The following is a 24,056-nucleotide window of genomic DNA, read 5'->3' on the forward strand; positions in this document are numbered from 1 at the left end:
TTTTATTGATTTCTCAAAATCTAATGGATAATTTGCTTTTCAATATTCAATCCCAAGCAACAGATTCCTCAAAAAAACTTGGCTGATAAGGAAATAAATTAACTAAGCCATATTGCTACGCCTTGTGTCCTAGACACACTTACGACTTAAGCCGAGAGACAATTTAGTGGAAAATGATGGAAATGGAGTTTAACCATTATTTCGAATATTATTACTGTAAGCCGTCTCTCGGCTAATCCTCAGGTCTGTCAATGCCCTTAGGTCTGAAGCCCGTATTACTGTAAGGGCTCTAGGCGTGGTAACGGCCGGTCGAACAAGCGCGCAGCCGCACAAACGGACAAACAGCTTGATGTCAGAAAAATAACAGAACTTTACGTTACCAAAATTCTGCCAAAATACGACCCCTTGAGGAATAAGGAGTCAAAAGGGTCAACGTCAAAATTACGAAAGCCAAAATCCCGAATTCTTAAAAGTGTCATAGCTACTCCCACGATTGCACCCGTACTTGCTGGAGGCGAAGGGAAATTTTCTGTGTCTTTAGGAAATTAATCTACACATTATCCTACATATAATTTCATCCCTTTTAGGATTTTCAACATTCTAGATTTTGGCTTTCGGAATTTTGGCCCTTTCGGAATTTTACCATTCGGAATTTAAGTTTTCGGAATTTTGGCTGCTTCAAAAATCTATCAAAGTATTATACTGATTTCTCTGTAGAATTCGAGCATGCCTATAAGACGCTTAGTGAATGCAAAAACAGTATATAAGTAACAAAGACTAATAAGCGAAATACAAAATTCTTGTTAATAGGGTAAAATCTATAATTCCGGACAACGCGGAATTTCGGACAAACCAATTCAGAGCTCCGGACACCCATCTTGAAATTTTATAAATAATTTCAATTGAATAACTTTCAGGATACTCTAAAGTTCCATATTTACTAATTGACCATCTAGACAATGTCTAAATTTCAAAATTAATTTATCCGGAATTACGTGTTGTCCGGTATTCCATACGTTATCCTATTATCTAATAACCTAATTAACATAGTAAAAGACCTCGGCAACTGAAAATTTCTCTGAATGAGATAAAATTTAGATTAGAACGTGTAATTTTTTAAATTATAAGAAGATTAGATTTATGATAAAATTTATAAAATCAATGTGATTCTCATGATGTGGTTCCCATAATTTTTTTTCTAAAAATTAAATGCCATTGGATGTTGAACAAAAATAATGTGGAATAATAAATAAGCTTTTGCTGTTGAAGTGCCTTCCCTATTATAAAATTTAAGCAATTTGGGGATAATAAAGTTTATCGTTGTAGATTCAACATAAATTACCTAATCTAAAGACAAGATATTAAACTAAATTTGTCCTTACATCCGGCTTTAAAGATGCATTCGACTCACATCTCTGCCGGTTGTACGTTACAATTAATTTAAAGCCTCGTTCAGGTAATTGAAAGAGATTTGCGCGAAAGCATGGAATACGGATGTCACGCAAAAATGCAATTTTATTGCGTTAGAACGGGTGCGTGAAGGGAAGGGATCTTCCATTGGGGCCGACAGAGCCATCAAAGCGCAAATGTGCTCCACAAAACACCGGCAAGAGCCTGTTTTTCTTTTGCGAAAAGGGTGTGACGCACCATTATTAGTTCGCGGGGACTAACAATTGGGCTTAGTGCCAACAGGATGGGCATGAATCACTCTCAAAGAGTCACTTTCGTATCACCGAAAAGATCATACATTTTACCAACAGAGACGAATTAGTGGGATTTCAATTAATTTCATGCAAAAAAGCCCCATGATCTCAGTAAGAGATTGGACTTGGTTGAGGACAGTGTTCGAGACGCGTCTGATTCCGTCTCATGAATTATGGCCCCTTTTGTGTAATTATTTCCATTTGACAATCACTTAATTAACTCAGACTCAATATTCCGTAACATAATGCTACAATTATGCTTCCATAAACCCCTCGTATTATGAAGTGAAAGTCACCTTTGTCTAGAAATAGGGAAAATTAATGAAAAATTCACAAGAATTTGTTTGATTTTCCCAAAAGATAGTCATCACTGATGATTATCATAATATTGTGCTACAACAGAGTTCCAATAAAAGGTTATGCAATGAGAGTTGTGATAGGTTTTACTAATCTTATGGGAAGGGTGATTCTTTTATTGGAAATCTGGTTCGAATGGAAATTTGTAATAAATAAATTGTGAAGATCGTTTTGTATCTGGATGATGTACATGTACAATATCCGGATGGATATACTCTGTAATATGCTTTTTTCTGTGTAAAATCAATACTACAAAAGTTGAAATCCAAACGCAATACTCTAAAAACAACACTAAAATGGGGTAAAATCGATACTATTGTTTCTAAAACAAAGCGTCCCAGCTTAGCGAAATGCTCGAACTCACGAGACAGAGCTCACGGTGAATTAGCTTTTTGCATAATCTTTTGGAATCACTGATCTACTAGAGATCAAATTGATTCATAAATCACAAGAGCATTTGAAAAACAAAAAATCGGTTCTTAACCGATTCATTACCGATGAAGACCGATGTAGCCGGATTCTAATTTGCAATACTTTTCTAAAAAATCAAATTTTAAGCAAAAAGAAAAATGAGCCTTCCAAAGTGGTTGACCTTTGACCTTCAATGATTCAAAATGGCGAATTTTCCGGTCATAGGTATGTTTGGGCGAAATGTTCGCCAGAACCGGCTCTAAAACATAACCAAAAATCATTGAAAAAGCTTGGGCCAATTTTTTGCAAAATGGTAAAACCTCATTTTTGACCTATTTTTTAGGGATAGGGAACGTACAAAAGGGGAGGGGGAAAAGTAAAGAGATTGGGTACGAGATAATGTCATTTGAGGAGGGGTCATCGAAGACCGGAAGTCGATATCTCTTACCGTTTAAGCTCCAGAACAGTGAGAAGTTGAAAAAAAACTCGATTATATAACTGCTCTCTCTTTGAGTTCGAGCAGTAAAATATGAACTCTTAAAAACCAATAATGAAATTAGATTAAATGAATCCCACAAATCCTGAAATTAAATCTTAAAATATAGCAGAACACTCCTTTGTTTTAGAAAACAGATTTTGAATGATCGATATACAAATATTCTGAAAGTAATCAAAAATTTCTTTATTTTCAAGAAGAAACGTTTTTGTAAGCAGTGAATTTTTACTGTTCCTGAAGCACAGTAAAATTTTATTAGTCTTGGAATTTGGGATACGAAGTTCTTTCAAGTAGGGTCAGAGGAACGTCTGTTCGACAGGGAACCCCTATTGACACTTTTGTCAAAATGTTGAAAATTATTTAATGTATCTAGTAAAATATAAGTAACATGACGTTTTTTCTGTAATATACCTTTTACTATAAACAGAGTTGTTCAAATTTCATATCCCGAATGGTACAGAGTAGGGTGTCAATAGGTGCTGACACGAGTTCTTAAAGAGTCAATAGACGTATCTTTCACCCTAGGCCTAGACTCTAAAACTTTAGAAAATTCCAGTTTTTGGAAGAGAAAAAATGTGGTTTAAAACCGATTATTCAAAAATTCACTTTTAAACAATCTGCATAACGTATAATTTTGAAAATTTTATAAATATTTTGTTGAGATGTCCTTATTTTCCAAATCTGAGTATAGTGTATTGAGACTGATCGACCAGACCAATTTCTACGAGTGACAATTTCGAAATTAGAGATAATTAAAACAAACACGGGAAGTTTTTCTTTAATTTCGGACAAGTAGCAATTAGGACTGAAAGAAACTCATATTTTTTGTGTGTTATATCGGACAAGCTTCTCAAAATCCCTTTCCTTTCCGGAAGTCTTCTAAGGATTTTTCTACAGCAGCTGTGACACTCATTTGTATCTCTTACATCTCATAATCTATTTAATTGAAGAACAAAAGAAACGTCCGATATTGCAACATGTCCGAAATTTGGCACAATTCTCCTATCTTGTTAATTTGCACTCTATCGCACTTTATCAACTAAATTTCGGCATTTTACAATAGCTGTGATCATAAAAAAAATCACAGATAAAGCAACTTAATTTTTGAAGCACTTTTAGCAGGACACTCTGTATTAAGTTAATGCGTCGTAATGGAATATCCATGCTTCATTCTTTGGAATTTCCGTGCCAGATTTTAGTTTCTGCCCAAACACTCAATCGCTTGTCTCATTTTGAGTGACAAAAATACAAATGGTTGAGAAAATAGATCCCGAAAGACATGGTTTTTCCTTGGGAACACTGTTTCGAACAAGTCTCCTCTGGCAAACCAAGGAGTTCTTCAACAATTCCACCCTCCATGGTGTGAGATACATTGCTGAACAGGGAAGACCCTTTGCCGAGAGATTTATGTGGTTTTGCTTCACAGCAATTGGAGCTGTTGCAGCATTTATCATTATTGTGAGTCTATGGGAGAAATTCCAAACCAATCCCACAATCACAGGTCTTGATACGGATTTTCACAATCAACATGTGATCTTTCCCACAATCCTCATTTGTCCCCTTGAGCCCTATGATTTGGACAAAGTAAAAGCTTTTGCTGAAGAAAAAATTTCCCAATTTGATTCTGATTATGAACTATACGAAGAATTCCTGAAGAGTCTCACAAGTCTTTCATATGGAACTTTCGATGAGGCAGTAAAAAAGAGCGAAGATTTCGTAAACGACCGAAAAACCGACGAATTGTCTTTGCGGTGAGAATGATTATTTATCTAGATAATTCTTTGATGAGCTAAACAGCATCAGAGAATCAGTTGCAAAAGTAATCATAATTTTGCTATTTTTCTTTCAGATCTGCCGCTTTTGCCTCAGCCATCTCATGCTCTGACCTATTCTCCTTCTGTGAATTCCGTGACGATCTCATTGAATGCTGCAACAGTTTCCTGCCCAAATACACTGAGCATGGCTTTTGCTATGCTTTCAATCCTCGCTTCCAGGAAACCGAAGATACAATTGATCTCTTCAAATTGCAACATGAGCTCCTGGAGACAGATCGGAAATGGGCTATTCAACTCAATCTTCAACGCGACGCCAATATTTTCGTTCATGCCCAATCCGAAATTTCTGGATGGGATTTCCGCCCACAGCTCGAATGGCACACAACTTTCTCATCAGATATCCTTATCACAATGAAACAAACTTATACCACGGAAGAAGCTCGACAACTTAGCATAGGGCAGAGGAAATGTATTTTTCCAAATGAGGTGTGTATAATTTTTAAACTTTTGGGCCTTTTTATATTCAATGATATTCCACTGAGAAAAAAAGAGGGTGCGATTAACTTTTTTTCCTCCTTTAACACTTTTTAGGTGTAAAAATATATCAACATTTTTTAATGTTAATTTTACACCTTTTTAAGGGTAAAATTAACATGAAAAGGGGTAACTTTAACCCCCAATACACCTGAAAAGGGTAATATTTACACCGATTTTGGATTAATACTGCAGGGTAAAATTAACATTTCCGGAATGTTATTTTAAATTTTTCGGATTTCTATAAGTGTTATTATTTATTAGCGGAAAGTGGTCTGCTTTTGAACATTACCACTAAAACCTTAAAATATTTCTGAAATATTTGGTGGAAACTCCAATAAAGAAAAATATTTTTTTATGTGTTTTTAAGACCTAATTTAAAAGTAGTCTTGATGAGAGCTTGTTGAAGACATCAAACAAGAAGACTTTTTCCATGAAGAAAATTCTGGAAAATTCATCAAAAAGAGGTGGCAAAGCGTGCATGGTTATGCGAAGTGCTCGAACTCGTGCCTTAGATGTTATAACTCAAGAGTACTTTCGCATCATTTACCATTTACCGGTTCTCAACCGATTTGAACCCATTCATTAATCACAAAATAGTTTTAAAGGATATAGAATTGAATTTCGAAAAAACGTTAGTTATAGGTTATGAATCGTGTTCGTTTCAGATTGAAATCAGCTCAGTTTTATCAAAAATTCCAAGACCTTTCATTCCAAGAACCCATAACTTTGAAAAACCGTATTTTTGTAAACGGGCGAATATTCGCGTATGTAATCTCCAAGCGCCTGGCAAGTTGGCCTTTTTATATGGAGCTATTTGAAGCCAATTCCTAAATTGATCTCGGACAGTGGTCCAAGGAAAAAAATTATTTAAACAAAAATTTAGTATATTCCCTCCATTCGGAAAGGTATCTTATAATACGGAAAAACTTCTCACTATTTAAATATTTAGCATAACGATCACGAGTGCAGAAAAATTCCCATACGCATTTGTATGTGAAAGTAAGAAATTGGCTTCAACTTTGAAGGCATCCCCAATTACACAATATACCACACAAACCATCCTGATGGACGGGCGCACGGTGGCACTGCAGTGTTAATAAAGTCAAAAATCATTCATTATCCATGTGAAGAGTTCGCTAAAGATTACCTCCAAGCAACAAGTGTGACAGTTAGTACTTTTTGTGGCCAAATCACTTTTTCTTCTGTGTATTGCCCCCCAAAGCACAATATCAAAAGGGAACAATTTGAGACATTTTTCAATGAGTTTAAAGGCACGTTCATAGCTGGTGGGGATTATAACTCAAAGAATCAGTACTGGGGTTCACGGTTAACGACAACAAAAGGGAGAGAGTTACTTTATGTGATGCAAAAGTTTAACTTTGGTCATTTATCCACATATGAACCAACCTACTGGCCGACAGATCGGAATAAAACTCCAGATTTAATCGATTTCTGTGTAACTCGAGGAATTGACGAAAGAAAATGTAGGGTGAGATCATCTTTTGATTTGTCGTCTGATCATTCACCAGTGATGGTCTTTTTAACAGCACAACCACAGTTGATTCTCAAGAAGGCAACACTCCACAGTCGTCAAACCAATTGGGTAATGTTTAGGGAGAAAATCGATGAATTGATTAACTTGCAAGTCCCACTGAAAACTGAAGAAGATATTGAGTCTGCCGTGGAGTTGTTCACGAAGAATGTTCAGAAAGCTACCTGGCTTGCTACCCCTTACTCTGAGAGAGTGGAGAATCAATCTTGGAAGTGTCCAGAGAGAATTCGCGAAAAACTGAAGGAGAAGAGAAGATTGCGTCGACGATGGCAGCAGACACGTTTCCCGGGTGACAAAATACGCCTGAATAAAGCAACGGAAGAGCTAAAAAAACTCATGGATGACCAGAAAAATGCCTCGGTGGGTGATTATTTATCTAAGTTGTCGTCTACCGAGGCCACTGATTATAATCTATGGAGGCTTTCTAGGGGGTTGAAGAGGTCGCGGAGATCAAGCCCACCGCTTTTAACTGCACAAAACAGCTGGGCAAGAAATGACGTTGAAAAAGCTGAAACATTTGCCAAACATCTTGAGAAGATCTTTTCGCCGTGGGACTCGGAGTGTGAGGATAGTTTCCTGGACAGTTCTCCTGCGCTATATGAGGATAGAGTTCCTATCAAAAAGTTTACTGCGTCTGAAGTGGAACAAGTTATATGCAAGGAGACTAATCCCAAGAAGGCCCCAGGATTCGACCTCATAACTGGAAAAATTTTGAGAGAAATGAGCCCAAAATGCATGAAATTTATCACGCAAATTTTTAATTCTGTGCTTCGTCTTCAATATTTTCCATACCAATGGAAAGTAGCGGAAATTATTATGTTACCAAAGCCCGGTAAAAAACCTGAGTTAGTGGAATCCTACAGACCTATAAGTTTGCTGCCAATGCTCTCTAAGGTCTTTGAAAAACTGTTCCTCAAGCGACTGAAGCCAATCCTGGAGGACAGGCTCTTGATTCCTGAGCACCAATTCGGATTCAGAGGTAGTCATTCCACAATTGAACAAGTGCACAGACTGGTGAGTACAATAAACACTGGTTTAGACAATAAGAAATATTGTTCATCTGCATTTCTGGATATCAGTCAAGCCTTTGACAAGGTGTGGCATAAGGGCCTCCTTTTTAAGCTCAAAAGAAATCTTCCTACTCAGTTCTATCGAATCTTACAATCGTATCTCGGTGATAGACATTTTTGTGTCCGATTTGGCAGTCATACCACGGATTTGCATAAAGTAAGCTCGGGAGTTCCACAGGGGAGCGTGTTAGGTCCAATTTTATATCTGATCTTCACACATGATTTGCCGACTACAGAGGACACGGTGATCCACACATTCGCAGACGACACGGCAATTGTTGCTACGCATGAGAATCCTGAGATCGCCACAAACAAGCTGCAATGTCATTTGAAAGATATCGAAGGATGGCTGAAAAGGTGGAGGATTAAAGCCAATGAGTTGAAGTCTGTGCACGTCACCTTCACTTTAAGGAGAGGTACTTGTCCGGCAGTTACATTAAATAATCACACGATTCCTCAGTCGGATGAAGTAAAATATCTTGGTCTACACATGGACAGAAGAATGACTTGGAGGAAACATATATGGGCCAAGAGAAAGCAGCTTAGTCTCAAAATGCGTGATATGTATTGGTTCATGGGGCGGCGGTCAAAATTATCCTTATTCAATAAGGTATTGCTGTATAAGGCTATCATTAAGCCAATATGGGCTTATGGAGTGCAACTCTGGGGATCAGCGTCGTCCTCAAACATCGAAATATTAGAACGATTCCATTCCAAAACAAAACATTAAGGATCATGACGAACGCACCCTGGTATGTACACAATGAATTGCTTCGGCAGGATCTAGGAGTTTCCTCAGTAAAGGACACAATCACAAACTTCAGTGAAAAATACAAAGAGAGGCTGAGTTCTCACCCAAATCCATCTGTTCAGCGGGATATTCTGGAAAGGGACACAACGAGTAGAAGACTCAAAAGGAAGTGGCCGTGTGACCTGTACAATTAGTGTTCTTATTTCTATATATATATATTTTTTTTTGTTATTGTTAATGGAGTGAAATCACTGGATTTTTGGCTCTGCATGTCATCTCTCAAATGTATTATGTGTAATTTTTTTGTTTGAGGGGAAATTCCGGAAATGTTTAAATGTGTAGCACACAGAAAAACAAATAAAGGAGACTTAAAAAAAAAAAAACTTTGAAGGCCACTCGCCGGGGACTAGGTAATCTCCAAGTAAAACATAACCGAAAAAACGCGTTGCGTTTTTGAGCAATCCAAAAAAAAAACATGGTTTTATGGAGGAACGGCAGTGATGGGGAGAAAATAAGAGACATCTTAACACTTGGAAGGACCCTAGTGGCAGCCGCTGCCAATTTAATTTTCAATTTTATTCTTTATAGTGAAGAATATATTATTTCGCCTGGAGACCCGATTGAATGCGTGCAGAATTTATCTGGCTATTTTTTCGTTATAAAATTTTTAATAAAAATTAAATATTAATGTAAAAATATTGCAAAAACAAAAAACTGCACTCGGAAGGACCAAGTGGCAGTAGCTGCCATATGCATTTTATATGGCAGTTTGACGTTCTGCAGATGTAATTTTCTTGATTGTTAGTGTATAAAAGCCTTAAAAGAACAAATTGAAAGTGTTTTTGCAAATTATTGAGAAGAATTATGGGAAATATTGAATTGGGAAATATGTATGAAATATGAATAATTATGGGAATTATTCAATTTTTCTCTTATTTACCAAAGCTCAAAATCCATTTTGTTAAGCGAAGTTAATAGAAAATAGTTAATAGTATTAACTATTGTTCATATGTAGAATTTTTGCTTTGAAAAATAAGAGAAAAATTGAAATATTCAAAGGCTGCCGCATTCAAAGGCAGACCACTTTCCCTGACGCCATGATTCTGATAAAAATGAAAACATCGAATGGTTAAAAATCTTTAGATACAGTACCCAAGGAGGTGAAATTTCTGATTCAGACACCAGAAAAGAACTGACTGAGGCTCCGAATGTTAAAATATATGTAAAAATATTAAAATATTATGTAAAATCCGATAAGTGGCAGCGGCTGCCACTTGGTCCTTCCGTGACACTTTTAGTTAGGGTTCTTCGAAGTGTTAATGGTCCCAGGGATCGACTTATACAATTTAATCCAAGACTTATACATTCGACTTGTACAAATTAATTAAAGGTCCGATTAATCGAAAATTCGATGTCGAATATTTCGAAAACTACACTATGCTTTTTGATTGAATTTTAATATGTTGTAGCTAATGTGGAGACCTTTCCAACAATGTGTCGCAATCCTCCCTCGATATTCCCTGACCTGAGTTACAATCAAAAATGTTCTATAGTTCAGGAAACCCCCTAAAGCCCCTAAATATCGCGAGGAATGCCATTCACCTGCAATGGAATTTTCAAAGGTAAGCTACGTCTGAACGCAGCAATACAAGTTGTGAAGCCTTAAACCTAATAGAAAGAGCTCAAAAAGTCAACTCTTCTCCAAAGGTTTCGATACATTCCGTGTGTTCCTCAGTTATCGAGGGACGTCAAATATCAATGGGTTTCTTTAGGTAGGGAATCTTACAATCGTGACGGAAGAGTTCCAGGGTGTTCACACAATAAAAAAGACCAAAAATTCCCCTTAATATCCACAAACCGTCCATATCAAGCAATGTATCCTAAATAATTTTGTATAAATTAAAAGCTCATATTCTCTAAGTATTCCTTCAAAAATAGGAATTAGAAAATTAAGACTGATTGTGAATTGCAAACTTTAAAGAAGAAACATAATTTTAAATTTGAGAATCGATAAACTACCACAAAATTGAGTAGCGTATGAATTAAATGATATCCTCCATAAAATTAGTATTGATAGAAAAATTGTACAGAATTGTTAACCAGGTGCTTTGCTAAAAAAAAATGGCCGTAAGACGCGAGTACTTGAAATTAAAACAATTTTATCTCTGAAGCCACACCCCATGAAGACCACGCCCAATTCTAACACTTTAGGAATCATTTAACAGAGGTTATGAAATCTTCATTGCTCACGCAAGTCTTATAGGGATTTGCTTTATTTTTTGTACATGTAACTTTTTGCATTCCTAACAAGACTCAATTTATAAAAGTTTCATTCATTAAGAAGGCGTGACCTGTAACATTTTAGGGTACAGCCTATTTCTAATTTTTGATATTAACACTATCTAATTTTGGCTTATCTTTGGCTTTAGGTTCGTATCAAAAGCTTCCCATTCGACGAAGATTATACCTTCACGGGATGCATGATGGACTGTAGAATTCAAAAGAGTATCAAACTATGCCACTGCTTGCCACCCTTCTACCATTCTCTGCCTGGATCTTCAACACCATATTGCAAAGTTAAAGATCTACCCTGCCTATCTCACTACGCCAGCAATATCACCCAAGTCATGGACTGTCGTCAGTGTGAATTGAGTTGCCTTCACACTGTCTATGATGTGGATAAATTAACCAAAGTCTCAGATTCTGAGACCACCCAAGAAGGAAATATGTACATCAATGTTGAGTACTTGACATGGCCAATCATTCGCTACAAACGAGAAGTCCTTTTCGGCTGGGTTGACCTTTTGGTGTCTTTCGGTGGAATTGCTGGACTCTTTCTGGGATTCAGTTTACTCTCAGGCGTAGAGATCCTGTACTATTTTTCCCTCAGAGCATGTTGCATGATCTGGAAGGATCGTCCCGTACTGGAGGAAGTTGAACTCGAGAAAATAAATCGACCACCAGAAAGAGTCAACTTGAGTCTCCGAATTGGCAAGAGCAATTGTGAACCAGTGAAGCCACGAGAAATCAAAAGTGCACCAGCAAATACTCGAAGGCAGAGGAAACATGAGATACCACTCAAAACCACCCCCTTTAAGCAATCTCATATCTCAGTCATACATTTAAATGAAACAACAACGAATGAGAAATCACTCAATTTTCGGTATCTCCCATAAATTATTGCGAGTGTGGGAAGATTTGTGTTATTGTTTGGTTATATTGAGGATTTGCCCCTTGTTATTTCAACAATTCCATATTACCATTTTTTCCCAAAATAAACATTCCTTCGTACGCACGAAGAAGTAGAAGCACTCAAATAATCATTAAGTTGCATCGACTATTTAATAGCAGATGTTTTAGTAGAAAAAGGGTACATTTTTCACAAAGATCATGGCTAATTGTCTAATAATGCCCCAGACCTAGACACACCTACGACTTAAGCCGAGAGACGACTTAGTGGAAAATTATGGATATGTAGTTTGACCTTTATTTCTAATATAATTACGCTAAGCCGTCTCTCGGCTAATCCTCAGGTCTGTCAAGGCCGTCAAGGCCCTAACTTCGCAAATATCGAACTTTTCTCTCGATCTTTCGCAAAGATGGTGTTCAACTGTAGATCTCTTACGACGATCAATCATGTTTCCTTTGCAAAGTTTGAAAAGATGATACAGATTTTTGAATAGGTTTTTCAAAAAGATCGTACAGATTTGTCGATCTTTCACAAATGTCGTACACAAAACTGTCGTACTGTCGAAAAGATCTTGCAGATGTGTCAATCTATGCAAAAATCGTTCTGACTTCGGGATTTACGGATATTTCCCAAACACCATTCCACTATGTATATTGAATTTCATTAAAATCGATCTCGTCGAAATACGTGCCGATCTCTTCGACATATTCAAAGATCGCATTGATCTTCGGGTTTATCAATCTGTCAGTCTTTCTTAACACTTGGAAGGACCCTAGTGGCAGCCGCTGCCAATTTAGTTTTCAATTTAATTTTTTATAGTGAAGAATATATCATTTCACCTGGAGGCCTGATCGAATGCGTGCAGAATTTATCTGGCTATTTTTTCGTTATAAAATTTTTAATAAAAATTAAATATTAATGTAAAATATATTGCAAAAACAAAAAACTGCACTCGGAAGGACCAAGTGGCAGTTGCTGCCATATGCATTTTATATGGGAGTTTGACGTTCTGCAGATGTAATTTTATTGATTGTTAGTGTATAAAAGCCTTAAAAGAACAAATTGAAAGTGTTTTTGCAAATTATTGAGAAGAATTATGGGAAATATTGAACTGGGAAATATGAATAATTTTGGGAATTATTCAATTTTTCTCTTACTTCCCAAAGCTAAAAATCCATTTTGTTAAGCGAAGTTGATAGAAAATAGTTAATAGTATTAACTATTGTTCATAAAGTAGAATTTTTGCTTTGAAAAATAAGAGAAAAATTGAAACATTCAAAGGCTGCCGCATTCAAAGGCAGACTACTTTCCCTTACTCCATGTTTCTGGTAAATATGAAAACATCGAATGGTTAAAAATCTTTATATACAGTACCCAAGGAGGTGAAATTTCTGATTCAGACACCATAAAAGAACTGACTAAAGCTTCGAATATCAAAATATAAGTAAAAATATCAAAATATTTTGAAAAATCCGATAAATGGCAGCGGCTGCCACTTGGTCCTTCCGTGACACTTTTAGTTAGGGTTCTACGAAATGTTAAAAATTATCACTACCTCTTCGACTTTGACAAAGATCGCTTCAATATGTTAATATTTACAAAGATCATGCTGACCAGTGAGTCTATCGATTGTTCACAAATAAAAAGCAGATCTGTCGATCTTTTACAAACATCGTACAACTATCGAATTTGGGAAAAATCATCTAAATGTGTCGATTAATGCAATAACAGTACTGATTTTTGTTTATATCCACCTTTAACAAGAATTTTCTCGATTTCTGCCGATCTTCTCGATATACCCGAAGATCTGTTGATCTGCTAGTTTGCCTATCTATTGATCTTTCGTAAAAGTCATCACAATTTTTTTCAATTTAAAAAAAAATCGCTTCAATATGTTAATACTTGCAAAGAACATCTTAAAGGCGTCTACACATTGGGAGCAATTTTCGTCAAAAATTGCGTTTTTGACAGAAATTTGACGTTTTCCCCTACAACGCTGCAGGGAATTTCCTTCAAAAAGCAATTTTTGACAAAAATTGCTCCCAATGTGTAGAGGCCATAACTGTGAATCTATCAATTTTACACAAAGATCGTGCAGATCTGTCGATCCTGTACAAATGTCGTACAAACAACTATCGAACTTTAAAAAGAACTTACCAACATGGCGATATATGCAATGATTGTACTGATTTTTTAAATTATTGATCGCTTACACAAATCATGTCTTTCTATCGAATTCCACCAAAACCTTGCTGATCTATCAATCTTTGTCAAGATTCGTGACGATCGTGTTGATCGGTGTATATGTAAGTCTGTTGATTTTTTATTAAAATCACCACGACTTGTTGAACTTTCTCAAAAATCGTTTCAATATGTTATAATGTTTGCATGGATTATACTAATTTGTGAATTCACAGTTCCCGAAGATTGTGCCATTCTATCGATCTTTTATAAAGAACATACATAATTATCGAACTTTATAAAGATCATGACGATCTTTCACAAAGATCATTCCAATCTATCGAATCCATCGATTTTTCGGAAAATCGTGCAGTTCTATCGATCTTTAGTATGAAATCGATATTCTCAATTTATCTAAAAATTGTGATGATCTATGGACCTGTCGATTTATCGATCTTTTGTAAAAATCCTACATAACTATCAAACTTTATAAGGGTTAAGCCGATCATGTTGATTCTTTACAAAAATTATCCGATCTATTTATTTCTCACTAAATCGTGCCGATCTATCGATTTTTGCAAAGAACGTGTCGATCTTCTCGATTTATTTAAAAAACCTGATGATTTGTGTATCTGCTGATTTATAGATCTTACACAAAAATCCTATAGAACTATCGATCTTTGTAAAAAATCATGCCGATAATTTACAGAGATCGATCCTTGCAGAACAGTTATCGATCTTCTAATTTGACCGCAGGATCATGTCGATCTATAAATCTGTCGATTTTTAACACAGATTGTGCCGATCAGCAGATATCAATATCGTGAGAAACATTTTTGACAGTCTCAAGGATTGTCAATCTATGTGCACAAAAACTATTCAATCCTGCTGAGCATTGCAAGCATCACACTGATCACTTTGAATCTGTCGATCTGTTGATTTTTCGCAAATACATCGTAGATATTTTATCATCGATGTAGCAATAATATCTTTCACAATCTATTGCGAAATCACCTTACCTCGTTAGAAAATTTGAAATTTTTTAATGCAAATGGATTTGTGAATCATACAAAATTTAACATTGGACAGTGATTTTTTTATTCAATGTTTATAAGCATACTTCTTCCTGAAACGTACTTCAATAGCATGACAACCCTCTCTTTCTTCACAAAACAGTTTTACATTGATCCTTGATTTCAATATTAGGATTTTAATTATCGTGTAACATTTAATTCATAAATGAGAAAATTCAGAAAATTATTCCTCCTCTTCTGAACTATTTCTCTTCTTCTTCCTTCCCAAAATAAAAGTTTCCCCTTTGCGCTTACGCTTTATTTGGTGAAGTATCTCTCCAGACTTTGAAGCTGAATCTGGTGACTGACTTGAGCTAGTGTCAGAGCATGACCTACCCATAATGTTTCTTAATCTTTTAAAAGGAACTCCTAATGAATTTTATTGTAAAAACTTACCAGTAAAAAGTCTGGGAATGCGGTGAATCTGTATTAATCGATGTATATTCACTGTCGATCATATTCTTGGGCTTCAAGTATGACCTGCAAAAAAAAATTTCCCAACAAACACAAATTACAATGAAGACAAAACGTCAAGCAAGAAAGACTACCACCTCCACTACTTTCCTTTGTAGACTTTCAAAAACGAAAAGTACTGCCTAATTTTTAAATTTCTTAAGCAAACATTGCGTCCAGTCGTTCGTTGTTTATCAGTTTTAGCGGCCAAACGGTGAGAGATAGCAACTTGAAGTCTTTCAAGAGTTCTCACTAGTCAACTCAACTAACAAAAGAATCTTCTCGCCTGATTTTAGATTAGAAAAAGCATATTTAATTTTCAAAGTACGAGTTTTTGGGTTAAGTCTTCGATCATACTATACAAAAAAAAACACAACATACAATAGTCACAAATCCGCAAAAGTAAATTTAAAAAAAAAACTTGAAATGAAAAATGAATTCGTAAACTTCAAGCTGATTTTTACTAATGAGTTTTTTTTAGATACAGACTAAACCAAGCTCCAATAAAAAAAAAACAAAACGTAAACAGCACAAGGTTTGTACAACTTCAAAACATCACCTGTGACATAAATTCGTGCATTAGATATTTTAGACGAATCAATAAACAACAAAAAAAAAGCATTAATTACTTAATAAACATGACAATAGAAAATCTAGCATAATATTACTACTCCATTAATTTTGTTCTTCAATAAATGACAGTTAGTAATAAGCTTGCAAAATAAACCACACCCCTTTTGCAGTTACGTTTAAGACACACTCCTTTAACAGTTCCCAGCGAGCACAGTTAGCAGAATAAAATAGGATTTTCAGCATTTTTTTGCTGAATCGGTCTGCTGGCCAATCAGCAGCTCTCGAACAAAAAGTGCTAAGCAAATACATGAAAATGGAACTGTTTAGCGCTCGCAGTGGATGATGGCAGAACTAAATACTGCCGGTAGACGGCGCCAGGAAGCATTTAGCAGCAAATTTTCTCTTTCATTTTTTTTCTTTTTCTCTCAAAATGCCAAAATGGACTTGGAATTTCCCCTGAAATTATTTATCAACTTGGGGGATATTATAATCACGATTTTTATTACTTATATTGTTATAGGAATTATGCTGCGGTATGCTGCCTATAGAAAATGGTCAAATAAAAGTATTAAACATACTCCCGACCAAAAATGTTGCATTTTTTAGTGAATTGCGTCATTACTTTCCCGAGAAAAAAAAAAATTTTTTCTGAGCAAATATTCAGTCGGGGGTTATAAAATTATTCATTATTTATGAAAAATATGTTTTTTCTTTTGCAAAAAGCATATTTTCCTCAATTTTCGCAATTAAATATTGGCATCTTTCCTGGAACAGCCATTGATGTATTATGCTCACAGTCGGTCACAACTATTGTAATTGATCTTGAAACAGGATTTTTCTACTTTTTTAACTTTTTTATGGTAAATAAAGTTGCAGATGCATTTAAAAAAAATCCATTTAAAAGTTGTGACTCCCCCACTTAACTCTTTCGCCTCTTTTGGTACTCTGAGTACTCAAAGCAGCATATATGAATACTTTGTGGAAAACAATGTTTTTTTTTTAATTATTCAGAACTGATAAAAATCCTATTCTTGTGAATGATTACAAACTATAAGGATGTCTAAATGTAAAATATTTTTTTGTAGGACCTCAATTAATTTCTGAGCAAAAATATTTTTGATTTAAAAAAAAAGTGAAATTGGCTTACAGTATATGCTGCGGTCCGAAAAGAGTTAATGAGTTCAATAATGCCTTTGAAAATACTACAAAAAATTTCTATGGATACTACAAAATAAAATATAATTATTTTATCACAATTTAAGTTGAAAAATTTATATAAAAGCGTTTTTGTTTGTTGCGGCAAATGCGGAAAATATATTTTTTTTATGTTATAAAATGTTTTATATTTTACAAGTGATATAAATGTATGATCCGTGCACGATGCATATGCATAATGTATATGCTGCACTTTTCTATTTATAAATTTTCGATTATAAATTTTCTAAAGCGCATTTTTACGCAAAAAACTACTTTTATTATCGTGGTAAAATAACAAACCAACAATTATCATTACATTTTTTAAATTAAAATGATATGCATTTATATTTTTTAGAAGAGAGTTTTTAAATACCTTTAAAGTCAGGAAAATATGCTAATTTGTTGGAAATCATTTCAAATAATTTTGAGTAGACTATGTATACCATTAAATAAAAATGATAGAGGCTCTAAATTCTATATGTTCTTGATCTTCTTGGTATTTCCATGAGGTTCCGAAGTTTTTTCAATATTTCTCGAATTTAGAATTCATTAAATATCAAAATATCTTGAGAATTCCCAAGAATTTCTTGGGTTATTAATTTTCTAAAATCACAGCGGACAAGAATTCTTGGCAATGCAATTTTAATTTAGGTGTAGTATATTTTTTTATAAATGAATTCACAATATATTTTGATAAAATTAGACAAAAAAAATTAAATTTATTGGTCGGAAAAGGTTTAAGAATACATATTATTCAAAATATATTATAAATATGATTTTTTAAAATTTTTGTGAATCTTAAATTTTTTGCTTTATTTTTTAATGTCAAATGTGGTTATTGTAAGAATCATAAAATTGTAATAATGGAAAAGGTTAACCTTAGCTTCTACTCAACTCAGCAAAGACAAAAACCAAGTGCATTAAAGTCTCTCACTCGATTGGGGAAAAACAATAACTTTGACTAATTGCCACTGCGATCGCTAGTGTAACTTCGAGGTCAGCAGAGCTCAGCTGAAAAAATATATGTTTTCAGCTGATTTGAAAAAGCTTAGCATTTGGTGCTCGCTGGGTTACGACAGTTGCGACCAACTAAAATTGAAATTTTCGAATTTTAACGGTTTAACACTTCAAAGTTAGCATAAATTGCACAGATATTTTCTCAGAGAAAAATTGCATTTATCTTGGTAAGTTAAATAATCTACTGTTTAAAAAAAGCGTAGTTAGAGACGTGAAGCATGTTTTAGCGTCACATATTTTACATCATTTCGACACTTATATTACTTAACCACTTACCTAATGCACGGCAATTTCTCGTTAACTTGGAAGGCTTACGAAAGGTTACTCAATTCTTAAATAGAGAAGATTTAGTATCTTGCGACCCATTTTTGAAATTAGAAACTATTTAAAAAAAAAAACTAGACTAATCATTCAATTCGACACAGTAGTTGTGAAGATTCTTTCTTTTTCGAAGTTATTCCAGAACGATATTTCCTTAACCCTATTATCGAAAAATTCGCAGTTTTGATTTTTTTTATTGTCAAAGTTTGGACTACTCTAGATGGTTTTATTACGCAACCGATATATTCATTTTTACTTAAAAGGTATTGAAATTCCTAACACAGCAAAAGTGGGCTCAATCGGTAGTGGATCGGTAATGTACCCGTAATAACCTTCCCGACTTGAGAGTTCTCACCAATTGAGGTTTTTTCTGTATCGATTCGAAGGTATTTGTCAGAGAGAACCGAGAGAACTTACCTAAAAACCCGCACAAAAGTGAGAAAGTTCACGAAAAGGACATTTATTTTATTGAAATTGCAATTAACACGTTCTGCCATCCTGAAATTCTACAAAACTACACAAAAAATCACTTTTTGCAGCAAATTTTTACACATTATTGTTGACACTGTTGACGATTGAAGTGTCAAGAATACCGAAATTCGAAATGGCAGAACTATCAGCGCTGAGGCGGCAAATACGTGAACTGCACTTTAGGCTTCCGGTAGATTTTCCAATAAGTTTAGCTTGGCTTTGGAGTGGATTTGTCTCTTCGAAAGATTATTACTGAACACACCCAATCCCTCGATTTTTTGACCGCCCAAAAATTTCCAACTTCCACTCTCCGAAGACCAATTTTCTCAACAAATCCTCGCGTTTCCGAAGATTTCTAAAAATGTCGTCACGCTATTTGTCCGTCTGTTCGTTCGGCTGTCTCCAACTCTAACAGATAGAGATAGCGACTTGAGACTTCCGAGGGACCCCCCATAAGTTCACCCAAGGATCATCAAAATGCGTCTCATTTTCCCCCCACCCATCCCTTTCTCCAAAACTATGTTTTTTGGATTGCTCGAAAACGCGTCGTTCGATTTTTTTTCATTTTTGGATATGTTTATGTTTTTACGAAAATATCGTTGAATCATTCTAAAATAATGGTTTTTCATGGTCAAAGGTTAAAAGGGCTCTAGAGAACGTTTTTCTCATCCGAATGGTATCACGCTAGAGCTCGTTGGAAAGGTTTTGGAATTTCCGTTAAAACTAAACCACTTTTAATCGATTCTGAATCGATAATGAAAAGGTTCATAACCGATAACTAACTAACTTTTATGCAAAATTCAATAGTATTACTCCTGAAGAGAATATTGGGCAATGTTTTGAGTGATTTATAAATTAGTTCAAATCGGTTATGAACCGGTAATAAACCGATTATGAACCGATAAGTAATTTTCGTCCGAAAATCAATTTTGTAACTTTCAAAACTATTTTATGCGATCTTTTCAGTGATTTACGAATCGGTTTAAAGCGGTTAAGAACCGGTAAACCGTAGATGATGTGAAAGTGAAAGTACTTTTGAGGTATAGCATTTAAGTCACGAGTTCGAGCACTTCGCAAAGCTTGGAACGCTTTGCTATCCCTTTTTGTTTTATAAATAATACTTATTGGAAGTTTGAATAAATTTTAACTGTTCTTAACCCATTCTGGCCGCTTTCCCAAGACATGCGTGAATTAAATTTTTTTAATTGTTATCTTGCATTGAAGAATATTAACAGTTTTTCGTGCGATTTCAACCATCGCGCTTGCAGATCGGCGCCCTTTTATTGTATTTTTGGTCTTTCAGTCCACAGTATCGAAATATTTATTTATAAAGTGTTTCTACCAGTTTTAAGGGAAGGGTTTCTGAAGTAAGCGACCTGCTTTTGCAATTTTTGTATTTATGACAAGAAATACAATTTTTTTTTCATTCAGGAAAAGTACAGAACACTATGTCTACGTGTCGGTAAAATAGTAGACGAAGGTTTTCTGGCTTCGCCTTCTCACACACTCTAGTTTCGATATCTTCATATTTCTCCCATGTTCTTAGCTTTTGAAGTATATTGCCATTAGATAGGTTAGATTCATTAAAGGAATATGCAAGGGGGTAAAAACTGAGCTAAAAAAATTGGTCTGTATTCACATATTTACTTTTTTGTATGGAGAAACATTAAAATACTCATTACTCACACATTTACCTAGAACTGAATATATATTCACCTAAAAGTGAATATATATATTCACATTATTTCACTACACAGGGTGTTGTACATCTACTAAAATTGCAGTTTCTTACATTTTTTTTAAACTGTTTCGTCACTTTTAGAACTGTGGGTACACATAAAAAGAACAATATATAATTATTTAATTCATGAAGTGTTTTGTTGTTTGATAGTTAATATCGGTAAAACATGCAAAGTGAGGATTCTGTTCTGTCGAAATCTATCCCCATAGCAAAAGAAAACGGAATGAGAATAACATGCGAAAAATTCCTCGGAATTTTCCAGCATTTTTCTTTGAAAAATTCCATAGGAATTTTTCATAATAGATTCCAAGGAAATTTCCTTTGGATTTATAGAAGATTTTTTCTGTGAAATACTTCCATGGAAATGTTTATGGATTTTATGTGGATTTTTCCACCTAAATAAAATGGAGAAAAAATGAATCTGTGACATGCACCTCGTGCTTTTAATCAATAAAATCAATAAAAATGTTTGCGGAAGGTTTGGAAACAAATTATCCATGTTGCCATAACACCATTATATTTGTTTGACATTCGAGAAAAATAGTGGAAAAACCATGGAAAACCCTATGGAAAGATTGTGGAATTTTCCATAGAATTTCTCCAGCTCATCCCGCGGACGATTCACGTTTCATTTTCCATATAAATGTTTCGTGGAGTTCCGCGAAATTTAACGCTGGAATTCCAGTGGATCGTACTATGATTCCAGCACTATGATTCCAGTGATTTCCGTACTATGAGCTATGATTCCAATGGAATTTCTGACTCCGCATTCCATGGAAATTTTTCTGGAATTTTAGCGTCAAATTCCGCGGATTATTGCAATTTGGACGCTAGTATTCCACTGGAATTTCCGTGGAATTTTGCTATGGGACAATAAACTTAATCAAATTGCAATACAAAATGATACTTTTTTTAAATTATTTTCATTAGATATACAATATTTTATGACAATATTAATTACATTTTGGAAGAATACGTCAAAATAAGTCCCTGGAGCGCATAAAATCATTTTTTTTAGTAGAATTTCGCAATACTTACGAAGGAATCTTATTTTTATAAATATAAACGTAGAGATTGATATAGGAAGTAGAAAAAATATAAGTCAGCTTATCTTCTGATTTCTTATATAAAATAATTGTGATTTTAGTCTCAATTAGGGTAAGTGCTCATAATTTTGGACAGTTTCTAAATTTGGACACTTTGAGGGTAAAATTGGACACTAAAAATAAATTGATTAAAATGATGGATTTTTATTCCAATATTTGATGAAAAATGAATTCTATCTAAATATTTGTTCTTTTTGGAAGATTTTGACACTAAATACGTTAAATTTTGAATATGATTTGAGTTGAAATTACTTTGTTGAAAATTCAGTGTGAGCAATTGCTTACGAGAAATATGACAGAACTTCGTGGCTTACTTCAGTCTTATTTAGTTTTGGTGAAGTACTAACAAAGTTTGTTCGCTGTTTTTGAGTGATATTATTGAATATTCATTGAATATTGTGTTGATTCACGTTAGTAGTGATTTGTACATTTGACCTGAAGTGAGATTTGCCTTGTGAATTATATTTTTCGTGTGAAAAATGGGAATTTTTTTAAGACATTCACCAGTGAGGTGATGATTCTTATTTTGGACAGGTGTTTTTCTCACGAAATTTCGTGAAGTTTTAGCTTTTGTGATGACTAGGTTGGACAAATGCCTGGAGAAACAAAGGAGCATCATCTCTACGAACGAGATGTAGCGAGAAATGCCTTGAAAGGCTCCCGGAAAGGTCAGGGAATGAGCGAATCTGCACGTACTTGGAGTATCGAAGTCAACTCACTTTAATGAATGATATGGAAAGTTTCCGGGCTTCTGTGACATTCTACGTTTCCCTTACATGAACAGGAAGAGGACTTGGTAAGATTGGTTCATAAAATGAAGAACAATGGGCATCCTGTTGAGGCGGATTATCTGTCCAAATTTACAGACAAGTTGTAAAAATTTATAACCAAGTTGTCCAAAATAAGAGTCAAATTCACCTCTACATATCAATTCATTTTTAAACGTATTAAAACTAATTTTAGTAAAAATGAGATGATAAATAGCTTGCCAAGTTTCTAAACAATCCTTCTAAAAAGAGAGTAACAAAAAAAGTCAATTAGTATTGAAAATATCGCACTTCAAACTTGGGATATCGATGCTTATATGCAGACTGTCCAAAATTATGAGCACTTCCCCTACGGCTTCTGGGCTATAATTTTGGATGTTGGTTCTTTTTGACGAGATATTTTCATTAGAAATCGCATTTCTGACAATTTTGCTTATCACAAAGTATTATTATCACAAAGTACAGTACCCAGGACATACATGGACGTTTTTTTACAGAACATATTATGTTCTGTAAAAAACATCCTTGATGAGTGATTGAGTGATTCTCAGTGGCTTAAACATGTAAAACCATTTTACAAAATTGAACTCTTCACCCTTCAACGGAAAACCATAATTTGAAATTCAAAATATTTAAACGCATTCTTGCACTTTTGCAGAGGGCGCTAGTATAGCAAATTTACTGCACTTGCACGCGGAATTTTTCCTGGAAATTCCGTCTTTTTCGTGGGAATTCCGTCCGTTTTTTTTACAAATGCCGAACGTCTTTTGACATCACACAGACAGCCCAGCAAAGACAGCGAATTCATCAACAATGCGGATGACATTTCGCTGTTTGAAAGCGTGTTTGCTACTGTACTAAAATTCAAAGTTCTTGGGAAATGGTGAAAATACTCGCATATTCACCAAAAAGGGAAGAATACTCAGTATTCACCAAGATAATTGGTCTGTATTCACCAGTTATTACCCCCTTGGGAATATGAGAAAAATGTGAAGTGTGCAAAACCAGTGTGTGCGAAGTCTGAAAGCCTTCTCCTAGTTTTTGACAGAAGTATTGCCCGATGAAAACAGACTGCGATAATGCCATCTATCATTTAGTGTTTAAAAGTAATTCACACACTTAAATCAATTTTGCGATGTTTTAAATCAAGAAGATTTTGATTAAGATTTCAAATATTTATCTCAGAATTGCACGGAGTGTCATAAGCCAAACAAATAACAATATTTTCAATCGCAAAATGCTAATCCCAACTTTACTTTTCGTCAGAACGCTGACCTATTTGCATCAATAATTCAAAAACTGTAATTATAACGA

The 24,056-nt window shown here is 34.7% G+C and overlaps 1 protein-coding gene across 1 annotated transcript; it reads left to right on the plus strand.

Annotated features, from left to right (window-relative positions):
* The first annotated feature begins 4,218 nt into the window (after positions 1 to 4,218).
* Positions 4,219 to 11,828, plus strand: LOC129806755 (pickpocket protein 28). Its single transcript, XM_055855526.1, has 3 exons — positions 4,219 to 4,718; positions 4,817 to 5,228; positions 11,082 to 11,828. Exons 1-3 carry the CDS (start codon positions 4,219 to 4,221, stop codon positions 11,826 to 11,828), a joined length of 1,659 nt encoding a protein of 552 aa, XP_055711501.1.
* The last annotated feature ends 12,228 nt before the right edge of the window (positions 11,829 to 24,056 follow it).

Source organism: Phlebotomus papatasi, chromosome 3 (assembly GCF_024763615.1).
Source record: "Phlebotomus papatasi isolate M1 chromosome 3, Ppap_2.1, whole genome shotgun sequence".
In the NCBI taxonomy this organism is placed as follows: domain Eukaryota; kingdom Metazoa; phylum Arthropoda; class Insecta; order Diptera; family Psychodidae; genus Phlebotomus; species Phlebotomus papatasi.

Excerpts from the sequence above, each read along its gene's own strand:
- LOC129806755 (XM_055855526.1), top strand. The coding sequence starts at position 4,219 with ATGGTTGAGAAAATAGATCCCGAAAGACATGGTTTTTCCTTGGGAACA. Across the intron at positions 4,719-4,816 it reads ACCGACGAATTGTCTTTGCG|ATCTGCCGCTTTTGCCTCAG; the intron begins GTGAGAATGATT and ends TTTTTCTTTCAG. Across the intron at positions 5,229-11,081 it reads AATGTATTTTTCCAAATGAG|GTTCGTATCAAAAGCTTCCC; the intron begins GTGTGTATAATT and ends CTTTGGCTTTAG.